The 26,709-nt window shown below is 40.7% G+C and overlaps 1 protein-coding gene across 1 annotated transcript in view; it reads left to right on the top strand.

Annotated features, from left to right (window-relative positions):
* Window positions 1–26,709, top strand: part of plcg2 (phospholipase C, gamma 2) — a 203,346-nt gene that overhangs the window by 134,332 nt on the left and 42,305 nt on the right. Inside the window, exons 9-17 of the mRNA XM_043706657.1 lie at window positions 907–1,008; window positions 10,757–10,875; window positions 13,575–13,660; window positions 15,029–15,149; window positions 16,759–16,927; window positions 17,945–18,055; window positions 19,749–19,844; window positions 21,955–22,136; window positions 25,587–25,787. Of these exons, the coding sequence (XP_043562592.1) occupies window positions 907–1,008; window positions 10,757–10,875; window positions 13,575–13,660; window positions 15,029–15,149; window positions 16,759–16,927; window positions 17,945–18,055; window positions 19,749–19,844; window positions 21,955–22,136; window positions 25,587–25,787 (1,187 nt within the window). The remainder of the gene's footprint in view (window positions 1–906; window positions 1,009–10,756; window positions 10,876–13,574; window positions 13,661–15,028; window positions 15,150–16,758; window positions 16,928–17,944; window positions 18,056–19,748; window positions 19,845–21,954; window positions 22,137–25,586; window positions 25,788–26,709) is intronic.

Here is a 26,709-nt window from a genome sequence, read left to right as displayed (position 1 = left end):
ATTTTCCAAAATGCAGCATCTCGCATTTGTCTGAATTAAATTCCATCTGCCACTTCTCAGCCCATTGGCCCATCTGATCAAGATCCTGTTGAAATGAGTTACTGCTAACACTGGTGGGTTCCACTAAAGTCTGGGGGGAGCGGTCACATATGAAAACTTGTTGCAGCTCATGCAATGGCTCCCAAAATGGGTGACCAGTGCTCCTACCTGAAACTGGCAGCAATGTTATATCAATTTGTAAATTGCCATGCTAACCTACTGATGAAAGAAAGAGTAAAATGCTGAGGGGCTTAATTAACGGTTCTTCAATTGACCATTGCAAGCTGTTCCTTGAATAGACATGCCTTTCTCTTTCAGAAGATACGTTTATGGCACAACAGGGAATACAGGTGCTCCTTCTGGCATTGGCTGAGAGAATTTGACAGGAGTCCCAGTTCTGGATGTGGCCAACCTGGTGTCCAGAACTGGTTCAGAGCAGCTCTGTCTGAGTGGCTCCACCAACTGCCTTCTCCTGTCAACATTGTTACTCCTTCTTTACCAAAAGGGAGGGCAAAGGCTGATATAGTTGCTCTAGGGCAAATGTTGCAGCATGTGGGATAGGTGAGGGAGGGGTGGTGTGTCCCAGCGAGGAATTTATAGATAGTAGAAAATTGGTGGCCAGCAAATTTGGGGAGTTGTCTCCTACTCTTCAAATTCCTGCTGTGAGTATGGACTGGCAACATTTACTGCAGGTAAAGGACTTCCTCCTTTCCAAACTACAGAAGCTGAGCTGACATTTTATGAAGATAATAATTAGTAGAAAATAATACAGCCTTCCTGTACTGGATATTTTCATCTACTGAAAATCATGTCATTTGAAATTTTCTTTCAATGCAACCTCACATGCATGCTTTCTCTATAATATAGGAATCATGGGCCAGTGATGTTAAAAAGGTTCGGGAGCTGATGACTAAGTCGATATATGATACTTACAGAGAAACAAATGAACCCTTCTTCTATATTGATGAGGTATGTAAGGTTTTGTGATGCACAGCATATTTAATTATGTATGGTTAAAAATGCCAATCTTTTTGACTTCTCAGTTTCTATTCATATCCAATCATATCTAGTGTACTGATTGCTAAAAATTCATGACTTTAAGCACATTCGTTTGCAATTCTTAAATTTACTCTTGGCAGCTTCCACAGCTGATCCAATAATTCCACACGAGTCTTGTATGAATATCTTCTGCTTCCCCTCACTTCTTGTTCCTGAATTCGGTGCAAGCCTCCCTGTAGCTGCTCACCTGAGAATGGCTCATGTTTCACTTGATTTCCCAGGCTGAGGGAGACATTGTCATTAACTCTCAGACATTTCTGCAGGTTCAGAATTATTTTGCTTCATTTGAAGAATCATAACTGTCCTGAAGTTGGCCTCTCAGTCAGTCACTCTTGTGTTGTTTTTTCTCATTTATTCCCATTCTACATTACTTTGCAAACACCCACTTTGAGTGTTTCATTTGCCTTTTAAAATCTCTTCAAGATACAGTTGCCACAACTGTTTTTTGTAGAATATTCCACACCTCAATGACCTTCTATGTAAAGGAATAGTGATGGTCTTTATAGTGTGCCCTCTGGTCACTAATTCATTAATAAGTGGAAATATTTGTTTCTGAATTTACTTTACTGGAACCCTTTTTAAATTTTTAACACCCCTTAACCCTCTCTGATCCAGAGAGGCTCCTAACTGCCTAGTCATTCCTCATAACAAATACCTCTCCTCCTTGATTGCACTGTATTGAATCTCTTTGACATCTCCTCAAGGGCCTTAGGGCTTTAGTTAAAACAGGAAACTGGAGCCTGCTCTCACCCCTTCCTTAGATGAACCGAGGGATTAGAGAGCAAGAAATCATACATAAGGCCAAGCTGTGGAGATTTAATTTTATTATGGTTTCACAGGATGTATCTGTCCCTAGGCCAGTTGTCTATTGCCCATCACTGATTACAGTCTGTGTGATGTAAGTACAGTCACAAAGTATTGTTAGGAAGGGAGTTATTTGGATTTGGCCCAGCAACAGTGAAGGAATGCCAATATAGTTATGTGTGAGCATGGCCGAAGGCTTCAGTCCTCATTTTAAAACTTTAAGTTAATAGAATCCCTACAGTGTAGAAACAAGCCCTTCAACTCTACAAAGCCTAGATCCATTCCCCTACATTTACCCCTAATCTACACATCCCTGAACACTATGGTCAATTTTAGCATGGCAAATTCACCGAAGTGCACATCTTTGAATTGTGAAATGAAACCAGAGTACCCGGAGAAAACCCACACAGACACGGGGAGGATGTGCAAACTCCACAGACAGTTGCCCGAGGCTGGAATTGAACCTAGATCCCTGGCACTATAAGGCAGCAGTGCTAACCACTGAGCCACCATATCACCAGTCAGTATGTCTGGTTAAAAAGCAAATATCTGAACACTTCACAACTCAGAAGTAGCATTGGTTGGAGTATAGAAGAGTCTCCACAGTAAGGACCAAATGTAACTCTTGGACACAGGCTAACCACTGGTGTGATTCCAGTGTGACAGGCTTATAGTGAGAGTCTCCAACAGAAATGTTGACATAGGAGTACATAATGAGAGAAAAAGTCAGCACAATGTGAGAATAAACACTGCACACAGTTGCTGGAGGAACTTGTCAGTAACTCTGCTTCATAAGTGCTGAAGGAAAAGTATTTGCATTTCTACATCTTCTTTCAGAACTCTAGAATAAGGCAAAATGCATTACGGACAATTAGTAATTTGGAGGTGAAGTCACTGTGGTAGTATTGGAAAAGCAAAGAGTCTGCTTGGGAAATCTTGCTTCTACAGATGGCAGTCCATGATTCAACACTGTTCACTTTACAGTTTGGAAATAATTTCCTAAAGCAAAAATGAAATATGCAGATGCTGGAAATCTGAAATAAAAACAGATGATGGAAATACTCAGCAGGTCTGGCAGCATCTGTAGAGATAGAAATAGAGTAGACAGGCTAATTTCACTGATGGGGAGCTTGAAAGTGGAAAAGGTATTAAAACCAATAGGTGGCAGTGCACCTGAAACCCTTCCTGTCTCTGACGGGATTAAGCAGTGAGTAGGAAGGCCCATTGTGGAGGCTTTCCCTGCTACCTTTCATGACCACTTGAGTACCTCACCCCACTGCCAGTATAGGAGGGACCTGTCACCAAACACAACATAGCAAACTGTGGGGGCTGCTTGGATCAAGAGAGTCTGCCAATCATAGGCAACCCAGTCCTTGACTGAGGTGCCCAGGGATAGCCCAACCCCCTGCCCTTTCTCCCAAAGTGCCTGCCCCTCTCTTTTCCCATGATCATGGGCCATGGTGCTGCTCCTGCTTCCCCCATGCCCCTCCTCACTGTCCCCACAGTAGGCCCAATGGACCGTCAATTACTGGGACCTGATGTACTCCCCAATTTTGGGACCCCATCACTTCTACTATGTACCTGTGGACGTACTTGCTCAATGAGCTCCTGGGACTCTGTGAAGGGAACGTTGCCAGCAGCAGCCTCACTGACGCTGCTAAGTTGCTGGTCTGTCATAGCCTTGTGCCTTCCTCTTTGTGGGACCTCTCCCTACCACCCCTTCTGCCGTACACTCCTGAGGTCTCCCCCCGTGTCCTGCTGACTGGTTGGCATCGAGTTTGGTGAGGCTTCCCAAAAAGACACATCATTTATGTCAGCTCTCCAACTGGTGGACAAGACACACCCCCAGTGATCCTGCAACAAGTTTCTGCCCAACATTTTGGGGCATTAGACTGAAGCCTTTGTTTTAGATTCTTTAGAAGCTTCCAGACCCAGCATCTCATTAGCGTGATTTATCAATAATCCACGGATAGCGTGGGTAGTTTCAGTTATGGTAGTTCCACAGTGGAGGAGGCTTAATCCTAGGGGGAGTTTTAACTTGGGAGAATTCTGTACATGTGCAGATTTAGTAAGGAAGATGTCAACCACTTGGGAATTTCGTTATGAGGAGAGCTTTGATATGGAGAACATTTTAATAAAGGGGATTGCCTCCACATTTACAGTCTTAGAACATGTTTTACATTGTAATATTTTTGATTTGTATTCATCATATCAATTCACCTTTCCATAAATTAGGAATAGTCAGGAAATTTAAGATTTTCTTCCTAAATTAAGAGAGAAATCTTTGACCGGCTACAGTTATTCAATGTCAAATTCTTCTCTGAGGAACATTGGTGCAAAACATTGACATCACAGCTGCTGTCTGAGTTTGTGGAATTATAGAATCCCTACAGTGTGAAGCAGACCATTCTGCCCAATGAGTCCACACTGACCCTCTGAACAGCATCGCATCCAGACCCAACTCCCTACCCTATCCCTTTAACCCCACATTTGCCATGGCTAAACCACCTAACCTACATATCCCTGAACACTATGAGCAATTTCGCACAGCCATTCCACCTAACCCCTGCACAGCATTGGATTGTGGGAGGGAACTGGAGCGCACCCGGAGGAAACCCACGCTAACGTGGCGAGAATATGCAAACTCCACACAGACAGTCGCTGAAGGGTGGAATTGAACCAGGGACCCTGACCCTGGGAGGAGTTAGTGCTGTATTTTATTATTCTTTTCACTGGACTTTATCACACGAACTACAGTAGTTCAGGAAGGCAGCTCACCACGACTTTTTCAAGGGCAAGTAGCAGCAGGCAAGAGATGTTGGCCAGTCAGCAATGCCCATGCCCCATGAGTGAATAAATTTTAAAACATTCACAAAATCAGCAATGTTTCATGTGATACTGAATCTCCTTACTTTGTTTTGTGAATAGCAAAGGAGGCAGTTTGCAGCAGTAATTTAACAGAGAGGTCAGTGTCTGCTGATGTGCCAGAGATGTGCTTCAGATTTTCCCTGGATGACAGCAGGTGGCACAGCAGAAAAGGAAGAATCATTAAAACAATATCATCAGGGATTGCTCAGCCTTGTCCCTCCATGTTCTACAAATTTCTACAAACACACAGCATTCTTCTTCCTGTTTAAAATTTCCTCGTACAATTCAACAAATAAATATTCTTATTCGTTTTACTGCACTTGTTATGAAACTTGTTGACAATGCTGAATGGCAATTAGAGTCAGACAGTCATAGAGATGTACAGCACGGAAACAGACCCTTTGGTCCAACACGTCCATGCCGACCACATATCCTAACCTAATCTAGTCCCATTTGCTAGCACTTGGCCCATATCCCTCTAAACCCTTCCTACTCATATAACCATCCAGATGCAATTGTACCAGCCTTCACCACTTCCTCTGGCAACTCATTCCATATACGCACCACCCTCTGCATGTAAGAGTTACCCCTTAGGTACCTTTTATATCTTTCCCCTCTCACCCTAAACCTATGCCCTCTGAGTTCTGGACTCCCCACCCCAAGGAAAAGACTTTGTCTATTTATCCTATCCATGCCCCTCATAATTTTGTCAACCTCTATATGGTCACCCCTGAGCCTTCGAAGCTCCAGGGAAAACAGCCCCAGCCTATTCAACCTCTCCCTATAGCTCAAATCCTCCAACCCTGGCAACATCCTTGTAAATCTTTTCTGAACCTTTTTAAGTTTCACAACATCTTTCCGATAGGAAGGAGACCAGAATTACATGCAATATTCCAAAAGTGGCCAAACTAACGTCCTGTACAGCTGCAACATGACCTGCCAACTCCTGTACTCAATACTCTGACCAATAAAGGAAAGCATACCAAATGCCTTCTTCACTATCCTATCTATCTGCGACTCCACTTTCAAGGAGCTATGGACCAGCACTACAAGATCTCTGTGTTCAGCAACATTCCCTAGGACCTTACCATTAAGTGTATATTAAGTGTAAAGTCCTGCTAAGATTTGCTTTCCCAAGATGCAGCACCTTGTATTTATCTGAATTAAACTCCATCTGCCACTTCTCAGCCCATTGGCCCATCTGGTCAAGATCCTGTTGTAATCTGAGGTAACCTTCTTCAATGACCACTGCACCTCTAATTTTGGGGTTGTCTGCAAACTTACTAACTATACCTCCGAAATTCATTCTGTCAATATTTGGAGATCTGAATGTCTGGTTGAATGGTAGAAGGATTTCTTCTGCTCCATTTACCAAATGCCTGATCACGGTCTGATTTCAGATAAGAAAAGAACATTCCCTGGGGAGAAGCCTCTGTAATGGGGTATCTTGGAAGGGAGCAGGGGGTAGAATCAGTCCCTAAGGAGGATTCAAAAATCAGAAATTACTGGAAAATCTCAGCAGGTCTGGCAGCATCTGTGGAGAGAAATTAGAGTTAATTTTTGGATCCAGTAACCTTTCTTCCAAATGAGGATTCTTCTGCTAGTATATCTGAAATAGATCAATTCATTCCTATGTCATGGCAGCCACTGAGTGACCCTGATGATTAGCAGTAGGAGAAAGTGAGGACTGCAGATGCTGGTGATCAGAGTCGATGAGTGTGGTGCTGGAAAAGCACAGCCGGTCAGGCAGCATCCGAGGAGCAGGAGAATTGACGTTTCGAGCATAAGCTCTTCATCAGGAATAAGGGGGTGACCCAGGGAGGCTGAGAGATAAATGGCAGAGGGGTGAGGCGGGGAGGAAGGTAGTGGGGAATGTGATAGGTAGATAACGGTGGGGGGTAAGAGTGATAGGTTGGAGAGGAGAGTGGATAGGTGCGAAGGAAGGTGGACAGGTAGGACCATTCAAGACGGTGGTGCCGAGTTGGAAGGTTGGATCGGGAATGAGGTGGGGGGAGGGGAGGGGAGGAAATCGGTGAAATCGGCATTGATCCCATGTGGTTGGAGGGTCCCAAGGCAGAAAATGAGGCGTTCTTCCTCCAGGCGTTGGGTGGTAAAGGTTTGTCGGTGGAGGAGGCCCAGGATTTGCATATCCTTGGTGGAGTGGGAGGGAGAGTGAAAGTGTTCAGCCACAGGGCAGTGGGGTTGCTTAGTGCCTGTGTCCCAGAGATGTTCTCTGAAACATTCCACAAGTTGGGGTTCTGCCTGTCTCCCCAGTGTAGAGAAGACCGCAACATGAGCAACAGACACAGTAGATGACATGTGTGGAAGTACAGGTAAATCTCTTTCAGATGGGGTGAATAGCAGTGACTTTAAACATCAGGAACATCAAGGTGATGATGTATTCCAATGGCCTCTTGTGACCCCTGCCATTACACTGAAGATTGTTGTCCCATCTAATGACTGCAGGGAAAACTCCGAGATTTGGCAGGGCAGCTACTGGAGAGATTTGCTGGAAACAGAATTGTGAGACTATAAGGGATAGGAAAAGGATGAGGCCATTCGGTCCATCATACCCACTCTACCATTTGATCTTAACCCCAATCTTTGATTCCCTTTCCAGTTAAGAACCTATACATCTCTGTCTTAACTACACTCAGTGACTTGGCCGCAGAAGACTCTAGGGGTCATTAGTTGCACAGATCCACCACCTCTGCTGAAGAACTTTCTCCTCAGCACAGTTCTAAATAGTATTTCCTTCACTTTGAGGCTGTGCCCTTGACTCCTTGACTCTCTCAATAGCGGAAGCAGGTTCTCCACGTCCACTCTATCCAAGCCTCTCAGTGTTCTGTAAGTTTCAATGAAATCCTTCTCCCATTCTTCTAAACTCCATTGAGTACAGACCCAGAATCCTCAACCACTCCTCACATATCCCTGACATCCCTGACATCATTCTTATAAGCCTTTAATTTTTCACAATGCAAGGCCAATTTGTTTAAGTGCACAGCGCCTTTAAATATTTTTGCATATCGTGCAAACTCAGTAGGCTAAAGGGTTATCTTATGTTCAGCCTGGGCAGGGGTTTTTGTGTACCCGTGCGAAAAGGAGAGCATACCATCAGTGCTCCATCAGCATTCAGGTCAACGCTGTTTGTCTATCGGGGGCAGGGTTTGACAAAGAATTGAATTCTCAGTTGTCTGTCACCTGATCTGTACCAGCACAGCAGTGTCCAGCTGTACATGGTTCTGCTGGTATCTTTACTGACCACAGCTCCTGGAGGGATGTGAGGATTTTGCATTCTTGCTTCACTTTCCTTCAATCTGTTCTTTTTCATGAAAACACAGCATTAGTTCTCACATATACACCCGGATCTACCTCACCTCCACCTGCCTTGACTCCTGTTCTGTTGCTTAATCAACAGACTGCTTCTCTGAAATCCAGTACTGGATTTACAGAAATTTCCTTCAATGAAATATTGAGAAGACTGAAGCCACTATCTTCGGTCCCCAATCCAAACTCCATTGCCCAAGCTATAAACTAACTTCTTCTCTCCCGACAACCATCTGAGACGAACCCATACTATTCAAAACATGTCTACGTAGCCTTCAGATGTGTTGCAAAGGTCAAATGTACACCAATGCTAAGACTGCCAGTTCTCTCCTCTCGAACATGACCCAACTTCACTCCCTCACCTCAGCTCAGCTGCTTCTCAAACCCTCAAACATACTCTATTTTCACCAGAACTGACTATTCCAAAGCCCCCCCTGCTCCCCAAATGATTCCCTCTTTCTGCGTCCTACAATCACACGTCACCTGTCTCTTAACTCACAACATATTCCGTTCACCTGTCAACTCATGCTCGCTGACCTGCCTTAGCTCCTGGTCAAGCAACATTCTGAGATTAAACACTTGATCCTTATTTCCAAATCTCTCCACCACCTCACCCTCCCCATCTCTAAAATTTCTTTCCACCTCCGCAATCCTCAGAGCGCCACTAATTCTGACCACTTGATCATCCCTGATTTTAGGTATTCTGCATATTAGTGACTGTGCTTTCACTAATTTAAGCCCTAGGCTGTGAAATTCCTTGCCCTCTCTGCTTTTGTCTCTTAAGATATTCCTTAAAACCTACAGCTTTCACAAAGCCGTTGGTCACATGTCCTTATATCTCTTTATGTAGCTCAGTGTTGAATTTTGAATTTTGCTCTTGTGAAGTGCTTTGGGACATTCATTGTGTTGAACGTGCTACAGGAATTAAATCATTGTCCTTTATCTGTAGCTGTCCAGTAGCATCATGATCCATTTGATTCACAGTAATACAAAGGTAGCACATTCTACTTTTCTCTATATTCAGGAGATTGATCAGTTGTGTGACAGTGATTTGATCAGCCTATACAGGTAGCTTTAAATCCTGCTTTGGACATTTCACTGTAGACGTAGAAACTGTCAGATGGGACATCACAAAAACGGATATAAATCAATGATCCCAACTGAGACTTTAGTCTCCTTTTCCTTATGGACTAGACCCAACTGTGCAGGCTGCCAGCTGAGAGGACTATTGGTTTTTTGTGTGTCCTTGTCATCTCCATGTACGTCGGGTGAGCAATGCTGAGGGACTGTGTTGAAGTGAATAAACTGGAGCCAGAAACTGGACTCAATGTGAGATCTCTATATTTGTAATTCCCAGAGAAGCCACTGGGTGTCAGCACCATCCTGAGTCTGAAATACTACTTTTGTTTGTGTCAGCCATAAGCAGAAAAGTCTTGAAATCTTCTGTGCAGTTTGATTGGAAAGCCTTGATCTTGTGAACTTTACCAACCCGGGTCGGAAAATGTTTGATGGAAGGAGGGTAGAGTGAGACACACAAGAATCATTAAAAATACTGAAAGAAGAACACTCTCAGGAGATATCACACAGACATAATTATTAAAAGAACATCTCTAATTAAGAGCAAGCAATAAAAATCATGGATGTAAAATCTTCAATTCATTTGTACCCTAAATCCCAGTGTAACATTGCAATTAATCATAGGTATATTAACTCCCTCCTTGAGGGAATGATATCGAAACTTCAACTGATTTGTAAGGGGAAGAGTGAAAAATCTGATTGCAGTAAGTTCCTCAGAGGTCCTCCAAATCAGTAATTGCAATCTTGATCACAGACTTGCAGAACCAGTAGCAGAGTTTGTTTTTTTCTCCTGAAATTGGGCCAGTCAATTGGGACGACCTCCAAGAACGTTGCCAGTGACAGTAACGTTTATTATGCTATGATGAGCTGGAGTTCACACACAGAGCTCATGAAGAGCTCCTTTTCAGAATTAATACGTCAAGAAGCAATGATTCTGAATTTGTAAGGATGTTAGTGATTCACTGGAGAGCCCAGCAACACCTCCAACACTCCTGGAGATGTGCTGTTCACAGGTCAAAAGGTCTAATAGCCTGGAGGCTGACGTGCCTGGACAAAATGCAGCCTGTTGTGCTGGGTGAGTTTGTTTCAGATTTGGTCCATTTAGAGATGTACCAATCATAGTGCCAGATCTTCCTTAGGTTATTGTTTAGCTGGAATGTTGCCTTTTTGATTTCCTTCCACAAACCATTTTTCTCCTTTCCCTTTGCAAATTGATTCATTCTTCAGAGATTAACCAAACTCGGGTGGTACATAGCATCTCACCTTCATCTTGCTGACAGCCCCTTTTTAACTGTGTGGAAGTTGCTGAGGTTGACCCTAATTCTGCTGTTTCCTCACATCCACACAATTGGAATGTCATATGGGGGTGAAGGGGTCACTGGAGAGGAATCCCCAGTTATCAAAAATCCTGGACCTAATTCTAGGGCAACCTTCCATGAAGATAGCTAATTTAGTGCAGTTTGGCGATAAAGTTTGGGGCAATGGAGGTCTGCATGGTTTGAAAATGCATCCTCAATCTCGATGGTTTTGCAAGAAGGTTAGCTTGCTGTAATAGCTCTTCATTTTATTCTTTATTTTTCAGTTTTTGACCTACTTGTTTTCAAGAGAAAATACCATCTGGGATACCAAGTATGATTCTATTTGTCCCCAGGACATGAACAACCCATTGTCACATTATTGGATCTCATCATCACATAACACGTAAGCTATTTACCTTGCCCATTTTTAAAGGTTTTCTTTTATAAGTTAAAGATGAATGTATCTTTTTAGTTGTTTGAATTGAAAGTGCATTCATTAATAAAGATCTTTTATTAATCATTGAAATCTGAATGAGGCTCACTGATAACCTTTAACCTCGAGGACCAGAGTGTGTCTTCATTTTCAAACAAGGCTGGATACATTTTTAAAACAATGTGCTGTCTCTTCAATGAAATAATCAGCACTGATGGACAACAATCAGTTAGCACTATTATTTGAAACATAAATATGTATGTTTTTAGGATTAGGAAATTTAATCTTCTGGTTATGTGATTAAAATGGACTTATATATCATAAAATACTGAACAAAAACATAGGTCAGGTCACCCACATACAGTTGCTCCCCTCCTGATGAAAAATGAAGGAATGTTTGTGATCCTTTTAGTATCGCAGACCAAAACTGCTTGTTATAGGCAGGGCAGAAGGGGTGAACTGACTGCTTTCTTTTCCCACTCTCTGCTTGGTTGTAACAGAGACTTTAAATGTAAAAAAAAAGGATGTGATATAGCCAATTCAGTATCTATTGGGCTGTGAATAATCTTGTAAGAAATAAACCGGGTAAGCATTCTCAAAATTCCTAAGTTCCTAAAATCCACTTCGGTAAAAATATTAAAAAATGTTAAGAATTTGCAAATACGTCCTTCTTCCCACTAATGTCCACAAACGTATGCATTCCCTGAGCACGTACAACTTTAATCTTGACCAAATAAAATGGTAATATCAATAAAGATTCACTGATTGCATCTGGTTGTTTGGCTGTGTCTGATGCAGTTGCTTTTCAGTTGTAGCTGGTATATCTCATTTCTCCTGGAATCACTGCTGTAGAAAATCCAGTGTAGACAAACTGGAAAAAACACCAAGCCAAGCAGCCTCAGGAGGTGAAAAAGTCGACGTTTCAGGTGTAACCCTTCTTCAGGACTGGGGGTGATGTAGGAGGAGCTGCAGATAAAGGCGATGGCGGGGCCTGGGTGGTGAGGTGGGGACAGATGAAGACAGGTAGAGGGTATGACCTGGTTGGTCAATGAAAGCTTTTGGTAGAACCCCTCAGTCTACTACAAGATCATGGACACTTTTTCTCAGTAAAAACAGAATTCAGATCTTAGAGGGAATGTTCAGAAAAGAGAGGGGGAAGAAAACGTCACCCTACTGCAGATTGTATCAAACAGTGTCTGATCCATTTTCAGCGTCCACCCCCTGAGGTGTGTCACATTCCATCACTCCAGTTGGTCAAATGTAATTCAAAACTCAGTAAATTCCTCTAGCAAGCTGATTGGCTCATTTCAGGCACGATTTCTTTCAGTCCTTTTGAAGGAACCCAAGAGAATAATTTCTTTAATATGCAGGTAACTAGAATAGATCCGAATGGATCATCCTTTCATTGACAAGTTAGGAGGGAGGTTATCAACACCTCCAACAAATCCAGTGTCTTTGTTGGGGCTTTCTTGTCTCAGTCTCAGTGAAGTGACATATGGTGACACTGCAAGGCAAATTACGCTCTGTGTTAGACAGGGTACTTGACTGTAGTTAAAAATTGCCTCTTAAAAATGTCAAATGCAATGAAACAGGCAATTAAATGACATTTTAATGTTTTATATTACACATCTCCATGACAGCAAGTTTCAGCCTCCCAGACCCTGCCCCCAGTTTGTCATTTCTTCACAGTGTCCTCCAATAACAAGTCGTAATAAAGATGAAAAGCAATCACAGAATTGTTCCAGTCAGGAGAATGCTATTCGGTCCATTACTTCCACACCAGCTCTTCAAGTGAACTTTATTCTCTTGCCTTCTCCCCAGATGGTTTTGATTCAAATAATTCTCCAATGTCCCTTTAAGTACCTCGATTGAACCTCTCTCCACCACTTCCAGCTGCTAAGTTCCAGACACTACTCGACAAGTGAACAAAACATTTTCTCACATTGTATTTACTCCTTTTGTTCAATAAAAATCTTCTTGCTCTTTTACCCTTTGCCCTAATAATGATGCCTAGAAATTTTATATTTTATTAACTACTCTGTCTACCCTTCTTGCCGCTTTTGATGAATCATGCATGAATACAAGCAGATTTTTCTGCTCCTCTGCATATCCTTTAGAATATTATCTGCTTAATTTTCACTATCTCTCAATGTTCTTTGTAGCAAAATGTACCACCTCACACTTCTCTGCATTAAAGTTCCTATTTGCCACTCCTATTTGTCTCTGAGTTTTAAAAAATTTGGCATTATCTTCCTCATACCTTACAATACTCCCAACCACAAATTTCAAATTATCTCCTGTGCAACAGGATCTAGTTTATTTATATGTATCAACAAAAGGAAGATCCCAATACTGAGCCTAGAGAACTCCATTACAGCCTCCTTCTAATCTGGAAAATATCCATCAGCTACTACTTTCTGTTTCCTGTCCCTCAGTCAATTTTATATCCATGCCACTACCTTCCATTTTGTTCTATGGACTCTAACTTTGCTCACACTCAGAATGGTTCAACTCTGTATGGCACTGTATCAAACATATTTTGGAAATCCATGTACACCATGATGATTATTTAAAGGTATTCATGTGTCTTTCTTTCAATATTGAAATATTCTCAAATTTGTAAAATGGTGGATGCCAAGCCTTTTACTGAAGTGACTGACTGTCCACAGATACCTCACAGGAGACCAGGTCCGTAGTGATTCATCGACAGAAGCCTATGCCAGATGTCTAAGAATGGGGTGTCGATGTATTGAGTGTAAGTTGAATATGTCTGGAAAGAAACCTAAATCTTTTTTTATCATACTCGGACCACATTAACAAAACTATGGTCACATTCTCCATGCCTTTAAGTATTGAAAAGCAAGGCCACCCCCCCACCCCCCAAACCTATTTCCCACTGCAACCCCACTGCAAAACTGGAAGATTGCCATGACCCCTCATCAGAACAGTAGAGCCATGGGGTTGGTGGGTGGGATTGTTGAAGTCTCTAAAAGTGAGTGGAATGGAGGAGCACCGTTAAAAGGAAGGATTGTGGAACATAGAGGGTACAATGTGATTCAAAAAGTGTGTGTGAAACCTAATGTTTTTACTGCTGCAGGGAAGACCTCAAGTTTCAGTCATTTTGGCCATTTCTGCAAGTTTGAACAAAATGACAGTCTTGCAGCGAGCTGTTTCGTTTATGGGGAGGCAATAGTCTAGTGGTATTATTGTTAGACTATTAATCCAGAAATGCTAATAATGTTCTAGGTACATCATGGAATCTAAATTCAATAAATAAACTCTGGAAATAAGAGTCCAGTGATAACCATGAAACTGTTGCTGATTGTTAGAGGAAAATTGCACGTGCTTCACTAATGTCCTTTCAGGAAAGTAACTACCATTCTTACCTAGTCTGGCCTACATGTGACTCCAGATCCACAAGCAATGTGGTTGACTTTTAACTGCCCTCTGAGCACATAAGGATGAGCAATAAATGCTAGTCTTGCCAGTGACACCCACATCCTGTGAATAAATTTTAAAAACTCTGCCTGAGTCTGGCAACCATTACTGTCTTGGCCCTCATGATCCCAAAATGTTGGCTCAAGAACCCACACTCCAACCCCCACATTGAGAGCCCTTCTTTTAAAGTTCATATGGAATCGCTTCCGTCCTTGATCTCTTCTTAACTTAGAGCTTTGCTTTGAGAATGACATCTCAAAATAATCATATAATCCCTACAGTGCAGAAAGAGGCCATTCAGCCCATTGAGTCTGCAGTGACCTTCCAAACAGCATCTCACTCAGATCCAGTCCCTCACATTATCCCACATTTCCCACTGCTAATCCAACAAGCCTACACATCCCTGGTCATTACAGGCAATTTAGCATGATCAATCCATCTAACCTGCATATCTTTGGATTGTGGGAGGAAACCAGAGGGAACCCACACAGACACACGGAGAATGAGCAAATTCCACACTGACAGTCACCTGAGGGTGGAATCAACCTGGGGGTCTCTAGCACTGAGAGGCAGCAGTGCTAACCGCCGAGCCACTGTGCTGCCTAATTGCCTGGTTTCTCTCAGATTTTAATTGATACACTCTTTTCTTTATGATAACAATCTGCATTTGCTTTTAAATGTTTAGTGGATTGCTGGGATGGACCAGATGGGAAGCCAATTATTTATCACGGTTGGACACTTACATCCAAAATCAAGTTCGATGATGTTGTTGATGCCATCAAAGCCCATGCATTTGTTACATCAGAGTAAGTTTCAAATGTGTAGTTTAGTATTTTAGCAGCCAGAATATTGTTGTCACAGCAGGGTCTACCAATTCCACATCAGACATTCAGTCCATTTAACAAACTGAAAGATCTGTGCAGTGATTATAATGTAGTCAGCCAGGTGGACCTCATAGAATATGAGATCCCTGATTGGGACTGTTAACCTGGTACAATCAGGGAGCCCTGGCTGACAGATATAAACAGGGGTTCTGTTCACTCCTTGAGCCGGCACTGAGGGAGATGGATCAATGTCCATAGGCTTTCATGGAGTTTCTTCAGTCTGTACAATAGAACAACTCTCATGGAAGGGCGTACATGTGAAATCTACAGAGATGTTTATTTACACGTCCCAGCTTATGGATGCCAGCCACTGTGCTGTCTTCCTAATGTCATCACTGGCGCTGGCTGTTTCAGGGTCCTGGTGTGAGGAGGGCAGTGAACTGACCAGATGCAGACACCAGCTGCAGATTGAGGAGTCAGTAGCCCAAGTAGGTTGACAGGCTCCCTCTGCCTGTCTGAGGGTGGATATGGTCCTGTAGAAGGATTATCCTGACCTGGCCTCTGCCCACTATCTTTCTCGTACACACACATTAATACACACACACAAACACACATTGAGACTCACACATATCCATTCTCACACATGCACTAACTGAAACACACACTGAGACTTACACATGCTCACTAACACACAAAAACATGCTTACATATGTATTCACATGAATGTAAATGCAAGCAACACACCCACTAACTTACACACAATCCCTCACACCTGCATACAAACACACATTCTCAAGCACAAACAACCCACTAAGAGAGGTACCCAGTTTTTAATTTGATTTATAAAAATGTTGGTGAACTGCCACCTCCTAATGAAAGCATGGTTTATTGCAGCCTATTACACCTGTGGAGCTGGAAAGTCTCTGATGGGCATTCTCGCTTCTCGGACATGCCCACTGCTTTTAATTGGGCATAAAATCTGTCTCTGTGCCAAATATGTCAAGAAACGAAAGAATGAATGTTCCTTTCTCCACCTGGGACCAGTTCAAGATCCAGAAAAGATCCCTCCAACTCTCCCCAAAGCACATATTCAACTCCTCATGCACTAAGCATGCCGATTACAGCTTGAAGAATAAAGAAACTCCCTGTGTGTTGCTTCACTAACATACCTCAGCACCACCCTTTTCAGAAGCAACCCTGTTTCTATTGCTTCCAGTGCCCCAGACCAGTCCTGCTTACACCTGTCAGAATCATATCACCGGGTGCTGCTAAATTTGATGTTTGGGTCTGAGCCTCCCACCCCATTGTCTCAGGCCTGAGGCAGAATTGTGGCTGTTTCATACAGGAGATTCACAGCTAGTTGACGTTTCTCTTGTCAATTTGTAACTGGGTTCTAAAATTGAAAGGTCAGTGTCTTACTCATTGCACCACTGAGTTCCCAATTCCAGTCTTGTACCTGTTTTCTTGCATTGGTTCAATTAGCTAATACACATTTATATTTCAAAGTATTTTCATTGGGTAAATGCCCATACCATTCAGCTTATAGATGGTACAGAGGATGTGGCACTCATTTTACCATTGGCTTTCTAAGGTACCCAGTTATACTTTCAATTGAAGAACACTGTACAGTTGAGCAGCAGCGACATATGGCCACCAAGTTCAAGGAAACATTTGGCTCTGCGCTTATCACCAAACCTATTGAAGCAAATGCTGAACAGTTGCCATCTCCAGCACAGCTTACCAATAAAATTATTATTAAGGTGAGAGTGTCACGTTGGCTTTATTGTTTTTACATGATTTAAATCTATGCGTCAGAGCTCTGTTAAAACAGGAGAGGTTAGTAAAAAATTGATTTAACACACACAAAAAAAGATTTATTATCAAAAGAGGTAACTAAAGCCAAGCCAATCATCATATTTATAAAAATGAAGCAAGGCTTTAATGGAGAAAGCAGGGAAATGGGATTAGGACAGTGAGTCCCATATGCAGTTACGCCACCAGAACTGGGCCTTGAAACACATCCTCCTCTGAATATATTGTATGTTTCAGATTCTATCCACACTGCTTAATAAACAGATATCGATCAACATGCAGTTGCCAATTAAAGTCACATTAGATCTTTGGGACTGGTGATTGAAACTGACCGTTTTTGTTTGGGTTATCAAGCATAGTGCACACAAAAACCACGAGATGATCTGAATGAATATGTGGGTGATTAGGTTATCAGTAAACCAGTTCATAGACAGGGCTGGAATGGGAGTGACCTCTATTTAGAAATTCCAGCTATCTCCAGCTTTTTATTTGCATGACATGCACAGATACTGCACCTTTCCATGATGTAAAACATTTCAAAATATTTGTGTATAATGTTGTCATCTGTATTACAATAAAGAAGGTGTAAGCCAACAATATGGCTGATTGGCACATGCGAACTGCATACCAGTCAGATCCCAAATTTGATATGATCTAACTATGCAGCATTACAACCCAATCAGATTCTCCACAGAATGTAGCCACATTGGATAATGCTGTGAAATAATAATTTAATTGTTTTGCTCATTGCAGGTCCAACTAAGTTCCCAATGTTTTTTTGCCATTGCTATTTTAATTTACTTTATAATTTCTATTGATTTCTCTTTGTTATTATCCCATCCACCATCTGTTGTAGAGAGGTTACCTCCTAATGACTGGTGTCACTTCGAAATTGTAGTGTGTTGCAGCCAGTTACCGACTTGTCATTCTGTTTATTATTCTGAAACTTCTGTCACTGTTTACAGCACAAAAAATTGGAATCTCAGCAAGAGAATTGTACGTCTACTGTTTATACATCCTTCAAGGAACTTGAAAAGAAATCTGGGTTTCTTTATCTCCTGGATCCAATTGATCTGGTAAAATCATAAGTATCAGTATTTATAACCATTTCTTATGTCTTATATGGGATACATGGCTAACATTTTCTTTAAGATTAAGGTTTAAAAGATGCATTGAAATACTAGTTCTGTCTTATGATGGTACTAATGGACAAGTAAGACTTGATAGAACTTTTCTTTGTTTAGTTAGTTAATACGGTGGTTGGTCACTGAAACACATTCAAACGAAGGTGCAGAATTTCTTTTACAACTGAGCAGAACTTTATTACATGAAAGAAAAAGCTAGCAAACTATAGGAGGCAGCTCAGATGATCTTAAAACAGACAACAAAACAAAGTTTCAACCTATTTTTCAATACTATCCATTATACTCATATCTCAATTCTTTAAGTTTCTACCTAAATGACTCCTTGTAGTTTGTTTACCATGACCTGTGAAGACAATTCAATGAGTCTGTTGGCATGAACTTTTCCCATGTTTGAGAGCTTAAACTTTCTCACCTGCAAATTTCTACCAAACATTCCTGGTTTGGAAGCTTAACAAATTAAACCCTTCCACTGAGATAATTGGTTCCCTAAATCGCCCCAAATTTCTCCTAGGAGAGAAACTAATCCTGCTTTTAATCTCAACTCAAGTTTTTTTGAGGCAGAATTAAAAAAAGGCTCAGTCCTAAATTCCTCTAAGCTGACAACTAAGCCTTGAATGCTTGTCCTACCTGTTGTAAATCCACCAATGTAAACATATTTTTCTTAACTCAGCATTCTGCAGTCACCTGCTTTCTGACAAATGCTGAACTTAGGTTACCATTCCAGAAGGTCTCTGACATTGTGTTTTTCAACAAAAAAGTCCCAGGAGTTGCCAACATTCACCTGCTCCTATTTTGAAAGCCGATTTCCAAGTATTTGATTAATATATATAAATGATGCATCCTTTATCATAACTGTAAGGTGCTAAGTCAGAAGTTTGTTAACTTTAACCAAATGCCATATGTGAGAAAATCTCTGAAAATATCATAGAATACCTACAGTGTGGGAACAGGCCCTTCGGCCCAACAAGTCCACAACAACCCTCCGAAGAGTAACCCACCCAGACTCATTCCCCTATACTTACACATGACTAATGCCTTCAAATCTCAGAACACTATGGGCACTTCAGAATGGCCGATTCACCTAATCTGCACATCTTTGGATTGTGGGAGGCAGCCCATGCAGACATGGGGAGAATGTGGAAACTCCACACAGTCACCCATGGCTGGCATTGAACCTGGGTCCCTGACGCTGTAAGGTAGCAATGCTAGCCACTGAGCTACTGTGCCACGCCAATAATTCATTTAAACAACATCAAATCCTTTGCAAATTGATGTGATTTGTATATAGCTGACCAATTTAAATAAGGACATAAATTGAATCTATATCAATGAGCTTGTATAAGAACTATACATATTTCCTAATGTTCTATGTTAGGATACATAGAAATACAAGGGCCCATTCATAAGATTTGCTTTTCGTGAATTGTATCTATTAAAAATGTTATGCATACACAAAACCTTTCTTGACAGATCTGTGCAAAGTGCTTGCATTTCTAGCTTCTGATTTTAATACCCTTTTAAAATATCAAGTGTATAACAGATTTGGTGCAGTTTTACATATTTGCTGTGTATTATTGACAAAAAATGGTTGTATAATTATCATGCATTTTGATTTCTTTTGCAGGCCTGGTACAAGCATTATTGTGTGATAGTAGATGGAAAGCTTTATTTTGCAGATTCAACAGATGAAGATGATGAATTTTCTAGAACAAGAAACCAGGTACCACTCTTCATATTTTGCTTTCTTCCATCTTCTCTCCTATTGCTCCTTTCTTCTCTCCCTCAGCATTCACCAGGTTTCATTTTAGTCTTTCAATGTGTAATCAAGAAGGTAAAAGAAAATCTGCACGTATAATTTCTCTTTGTCTCCTCCATGTCTTCTAAATAATGTAGTGAGAGTTGGAAATGCACTCTACTTCAAAAGCTAAAGCACAATTGTAGTCAAGTTTCTAACTTTAGTTTCCATGTCAGAAGCTCTGTGCTCTGGTGATATCACATCTTGACAATCTCTATTTATATTTAAGAGAAATAATTTGCTTTCACTTTTATCCTCTGCCACAAGACAGCACCAGAGTATTACTTCAGAGGGTTTGGTGATCTCTGCTGCAGAGACAGAATTTATGTATAGGATTGCTATTAATACTGAACCAGTACCAATTTTAATAACAATTATTGCAACTGTATTGTCTTTCCTTATGTTATTCATAGGTGAGTCAAGTGTTTATTAAAAAAGGACCATCTCAAAATGATTGAAGCATTTCGTTAGGAGACTATCCTCTGACAGAGGAAGTGAAACGAGCATCATGTCATAGAATCCATACAGTGCAGACCCACTGCATCAACCCTCCAAAGAGCATCTCACTAAGACCCAGACCTCCACACTATCCCCATAACCCTGCATTTAACCATGGCTAAGCCCCTGCCAGCCTGCACATCCCTGGACAATACAGGACAGTTTAATGGTCAATCTACCTAAGCTGTACATCTTTGGATGGGAAACTGGAGTATCCAGTGGAAGGAGAGAGACACACACACACACTCACTGCGCTACCATGTTGACCATGGAGTAAGGTGGTCCCCTCTTTTTTCCATTTGCTGATCTTCATGCTCTTCTCTCTTAGAGAACAGTGTGGAGCATTGAAAAAATGAGCCTCCTCTTGTTGACTATTAATGAATTTAAAAATGCAGTGTTCAGTGACAGCATTAAATCAGTCTTAAGTGAACTCCAGTTATCAATTAGGATCACACAACATGTCATTTATCTATTTCCTCTTCTACCCACCCTCTACTGAGAACTATTTTCTAACTTCTGTTGATATTTTTTGGATGATTATCACAAGTTTGTGCCCTTTCATTACTAGCACACTAGCCATTATAAGCAATCTATCATTGGTTACTTTATCGTGGTCTTGATGACCTCTTCGCATTATCCTTTAACTTCCACAACTCTGGTGAACAACAGCTAAATTCTGAAATTCCCCATTTTGACTGTAACAAATTACACTTGGACACTTTATGCTGTAGCATTATCGAGTTATGAAGGTCTACAGCACAGAAAGAGACCCATTGGCCCATCAAGTCAATGCTGGTCAAAAGCACTTTTGCAAAATACTTTTATATCCATTCAAAATGGGGTATGTAATATTCCAATGGAACCCTAATGTTTTATTCAATCTTGCTACCTGGCTTTTGTGTGTTTCACCCCTAAATACAAAATATGCTTGTCTTTGACATTCTCATTCTTCACTTTACCATTATACTGTGCTTGCTACTGTGAACCTGCACATCACCACTCTTGTGGATTTGCCATACAGAACAGGAGGAAGCCTTCTGGTTCTTTAAAAGAAGTATCTAATTATTATCAATGCCCTGGGTATTCTCTCACATCCCTGTAATTTTGTTCCTTTCCAGTATATTTCCTTCTTCAAATTGATTATCAAATCTGCTTCCTTTCAGACACTGCATTCCAATAGTAAAATTAAATCAGACTGCATAAAAATGAAAATTCTCTTTCAGTTTCCTTTGGTTTGTTTGACATTACCTTAAATCTGTCTCCTCTTCTTAAATAGCCTTCGATCAGTGGGAAATCATTTCTCCTTATTCACTTCATCAAAATCCTTCAAAATGTTGAATTCTTCTATTAAACTAGAAGACCTTCCGTCTTTGTGCTGGTTCTGGTAACTCCTTGCATCCTTTTCAGTCTCTCTCTGAATTCTTTCCAAATCTTTGACATTCCTTCCACATCTGCTTTGCACTCCCTTCGCAATACAATTGCCACTTCATAGTAACACTGTATCTGTGGGAACGATAATGAAAACTGTTTTATTTAGGCATTAAATAGCATGGATCGTCATTTTAATGAGAAATGGTTTCATGGGAAAATGGGGAAAGACGGCAGACAGAGGGCGGAGAAGCTGCTCCAGGAGTTTTGTATGGAAACAGGAGGAAGAGATGGAACTTTCTTGGTCCGTGAGAGTGACACATTCCCTGGAGATTTCACGTTGTCATTTTGGTACTGATATTCTACTTTTTAAATTAATCCTTTTAATTATAAACATCATTTAATGGAGATTATGTTTAAAATCTGATATTTAAAAATGGTTCGTGAATTACTGATGTTCGGAAAACAAGATAAAATAAAACATTAAAAAAATGAAGGATGAAATAAATGCTAAATCATGGCCGTACCCCTGTTCTATACCAGCATTATGATTGAAATCATTGCAATAAACTATGAAATGATGAGCAAATGTCTGTCAGGTACACTGGATTACAAAAGAACAAAAAAGCCCTTAAACTATCAGCATGCATCATTACACCAACAAGTTGCCAGAGTCCTGGGACTGGAATAGATAAAAGCTGGAGACTGTCAAGTTAATGCCAGTATGACCAAGCTGCAATAGTTAATAAGGATTCTTTTGCAACCCAGAAAAGAGTACAAGATTTCGTAAGGACTGACCAAAATGTGTAAAACAGAAAATGAGAAGAGACAGCAAGCAAATCATTGTAAATTATGTGTTTATTTCACTTCATTACAGTCATTATCACATTAATGTTTGGACACTCAATTCCTCTGTTTTTGAAATGATCACTAAGCTTTAGACTTGGAGATTATTTTGACATCTGATATCAAATCCTGGGAAAATTTATGTACTATTCCAAACAAGAAAAAAAATATGTTCCAAAGACACACGAAAACAAGTGATTTAATGTCACCAACATAAAATACAAACCCCAAACTGCATTCAAGCGATGCAGGTTTTTACCTGATTCAAGATTCCCTGATTAGTTAAAAATGTTTCTGGTCTGTATTGAAATTTTTTGGTCAACGTATATCTCCAACATCCTAAATAGGAGCCAGGATATGAATTGACTTGCTGGCTGACATCTGCCCAGCTTTAAACAGATATCATAATGTTTCAAAATGCACATATGTTTCACATGTTGCTGGCCCTTAATGTTGGTCCGAATGAAGCACAAAACAAACATCTCCCTGAACAATAGTTAAAAATTAAAAATGTATGTATTTGATAAATAATATAATGATTGTGGTTGGGGAATGTAAGAGTTACGAGCAACAATAGGGAATCGAGCTCCTCAAGCCTTCTTCATGGTCATGGCTGAACCTTATCTCAGCCTCAATTCCACTCTCCTGCCCACTCTCCATAACTTCCAACTCATTTTGAATTAAAACTCTGCCTATCTCCTCCTTAGATTTACTCAATGTCCGGCATCCACTGCACTCTAGGGAGTGAATTCTACCAATTAATGACCCTTTGAGAGAATTAATATCCCCTCATCTCTGTTTTAAATCTGCTACCCCTTATCCTAAAACTATAATTTCTTGTTCTAAGATTGCCCCAATTTAGAAACATCTTTTCCATGTCTCCTTTGTCAATTCTCTTTTGCATCTTATATACCTCCATTAGATTTCACCTTATTCTTCTGAACTTCACAGAGTATAGGTCAAAACTGCTCAATCTCCCTTCATCTCTGGAATTAATCTAGTTAACCTCCATTGAACTTCCTCCAATACAACTATATCCTTCCTCAAGTTAGGTGACCAAAATTGTATACAATACTCCAGATGCGATTTTGACTAATGCCTTGTACCGTTACAACAATACTTAGCATTTTGATACTGTATTTTTTGAGCAATGAATGCCAAAATTTCATTTGCTTTCCTTATTACCAGCATTGTGGTTTTCTATGATTCATGCACAGGGACACCCAGATCCCTCTGCACCAAAGCATGTTAAAGTTTCTTTCCATTTAGATAATAAGTTGCCTTTCTTTCCACCAACCAAAATGGATAACCGTGCACTTATCCATATTAAATTTTATCTGCCACATTTTGGCCTATTCACCCAACCAATCCTTACCAATTTGCAAATTTCTTATTTCTTCATATACATCTTACTTTTCCACTTATTTTTGTATCATCTGAAAATTTGGCTATAGTACTTTCTACCTCCATGTCCAATTCATTAGAATAGATTACAAATAATTGGAATCCAAGGCCTGAATCCTGTAGCACTCCACTAGTTACATCTTGCCAACTAGAAAAAGACCAATTCCTCGTGACTCACTGTGTTCAGTTGGTTAACCAATTCTTTATCCAAGCTACTGATTTACCCTTAAACCCATATGATCTTACCTTGTGCAATAACGTTTTGTACAGCACCCAGTAAAATGGGAAGAGACAAGAAGCAAACCTGCAAATTGTAGAAGTCTGAAATTGAGATACAGACAACTGAGAGATCATGACATAAAATTTTTCAGATTTGACCTTAGTTAAACGAATGAAACCAATTGAAACATTCAATATAGCTATGAATTTGTGCAAATGTTTAAGATGTGCAAGGCTGCAGGAGCCACTCGTTTTATTACCCTTTAAATTTTCATCTCCGGTGATGAATTTTATTGACGAGGGAAAGAAAATATTAGCCAAGGTTCCATCTGCTAAAAACTTATATGCCCTACTGGAAGGCAAATGTGCATATTCTCTAACCAACTTGTTTGGAGAGGTTATTAACTTCCAGAATAGGTGGGCCTCCTGGTTCAGAGGCACGGACACTACCACTGCACCACAAGAGTCCTAGCCTACTGTATTGGTATTCCCAAGCAGCCTTCCATCCATGTACTGGCTGGGACCTGTGAATGCTTAACTTCGAAGATCAGGCTCATATCAGACTAGTATTGCACATGCAGGCGTTGGTTGAAAAGGACACCAAACTTTAATGTGGTGCTCTTCATTGTCCAAATTCTGCTGAATTTAAGATGACATACCATAAAGTTGCCAGCAGGTGTCAGCAACTTCTCAGAGGTTTGGAATACAATACAGCAGCAAGAAAGTCTGTGGAAAATGATACATTGGAAAAGGCTTGAAAAAGTTAATCCCCTTATCAGCGTTAATGATGTAAGGTAGAATGTAGTTTTATCTCAAAGTAAATCAGACTCAGACAGTGCAACTGCATTTTTTTTACATTGAATTGGTAACAACTTAAAAAAATACTTTGTTGACTGTGAAGCACTTTCGGATATGCTGAGCTTGTGAAAGGTGAATATAGGAACACAACTTCTTTCTTTATCACTGGATCACTTTAGCATTGTATCACACATATTCACTTTCAGGACTTCAGCTTGATTCTGGGTATGTGGTGAGATAGGGACTGCCGGTTGTCTTTTGAAGGTGGTGAACGGAGCCTAAATCCTGCTGAAAAGATAGGTACAATAAAAGCACAAGTCACCTGATGCATGTGTAGCTCCAAGAAGATGTTATCAGAACAGTGCTAGAGTTGACAACCTAGCTGCCCTGTCATTTACTAAATAATGCACAGAGGCTCTGAAAACATGGAAGAAGCAATATTCATAGATAAAATTGCATGAGCTATAACAAGATTGAATTTAAATTCGAGCCTCATAGCATGTTCTAATTTTCTCTTTACATTTATCTAAACAGGAGAAATGGAAGAGTCCAGCACTGTCGCATTCGTTCTTGCACAGACGGAGAGAGCAATAAGTATTTCTTGACTGATAATTTAACTTTCAACAACGTATATGATCTCGTTCAACACTATCAGAACGCACCTTTACGATGCAGTGAATTTGAATTACGTTTAACTGAAGCAGTACCGAGCCCAAATCCTCATGAATCGCAAGAGTAAGTTAGAAACTTGTGCCATTAATGTAAGCATCACATGAATGGAGAAAAACACCACTTAGTTATTTTCCAACAACATGGCCTGCATGTCTGGAGCAGTCGTAAGGAAAATCTGATGTGACTGATTCCTGAGTTTAGATATTGAGGGACGCGTTGAAATTGACTATAAAGTCTTTCTCTATGAACATAGCAATCTATAAATGAAAAACAAAAATCACATGAAGCCACCCTGTAGCCTTTATAAGCAAGATCACTAATTTAGTACAAATGCAGAGAATATTGGAGAAACTCAGCAGGGTTGGCAGCATCTGTGGAGAGAATGCAGAGTTAATGTCTCAAGTCCAGCATGACTCTGCTTTACAATAAAACTCTCTCCACAGATGCTGCCAGACATGCTGAGTTTGTCCAGCATCGTCTGTGATTTTTCCACATTTGCAGCATCCACAGTATTTCACTTTTAATCGCTAATTTATTCCCAAATTTCAGACAGACCTTTTCTAGAGTTTTTTGATGACCTGACGTTAAGCCTTGGGTGCTCTGAGTAGAGTCAGAGTCATAGAGATGTACAGCATGGAAACAGACCCTTTGGTCCAACCTGTCCATGCTGACCAAATATTCCAACCCAATCTAGTCCCACCTGCCAGCACCCGGCCCATATCCCTCCAAACCCTTCCTATTCATGTACCCATCCAAATGCCTCTTAAATGTTGCAATTGTACCAGCCTCCACCACATCCTCTGGCAGCTCATTCCATACATGTACCACCCTCTGTGTGAAAAAGTTGCTCCTTAGGTCTCTTTTATATCTTTCCCCTCTCACCCTAAACCTATGCCCTCTAGTTTTGGACTCCCCAACCCCAGGGAAAAGACTTTGCCTATTTATCCTATCCATGCCCCTCATAATTTTTTAAACCTCTATAAGG

The sequence above is a fragment of the Chiloscyllium plagiosum genome, chromosome 17 (genome assembly GCF_004010195.1).
Source record: "Chiloscyllium plagiosum isolate BGI_BamShark_2017 chromosome 17, ASM401019v2, whole genome shotgun sequence".
NCBI classification, from domain to species: domain Eukaryota; kingdom Metazoa; phylum Chordata; class Chondrichthyes; order Orectolobiformes; family Hemiscylliidae; genus Chiloscyllium; species Chiloscyllium plagiosum.
This window is presented reverse-complemented; position numbering and strand designations above follow the sequence as displayed.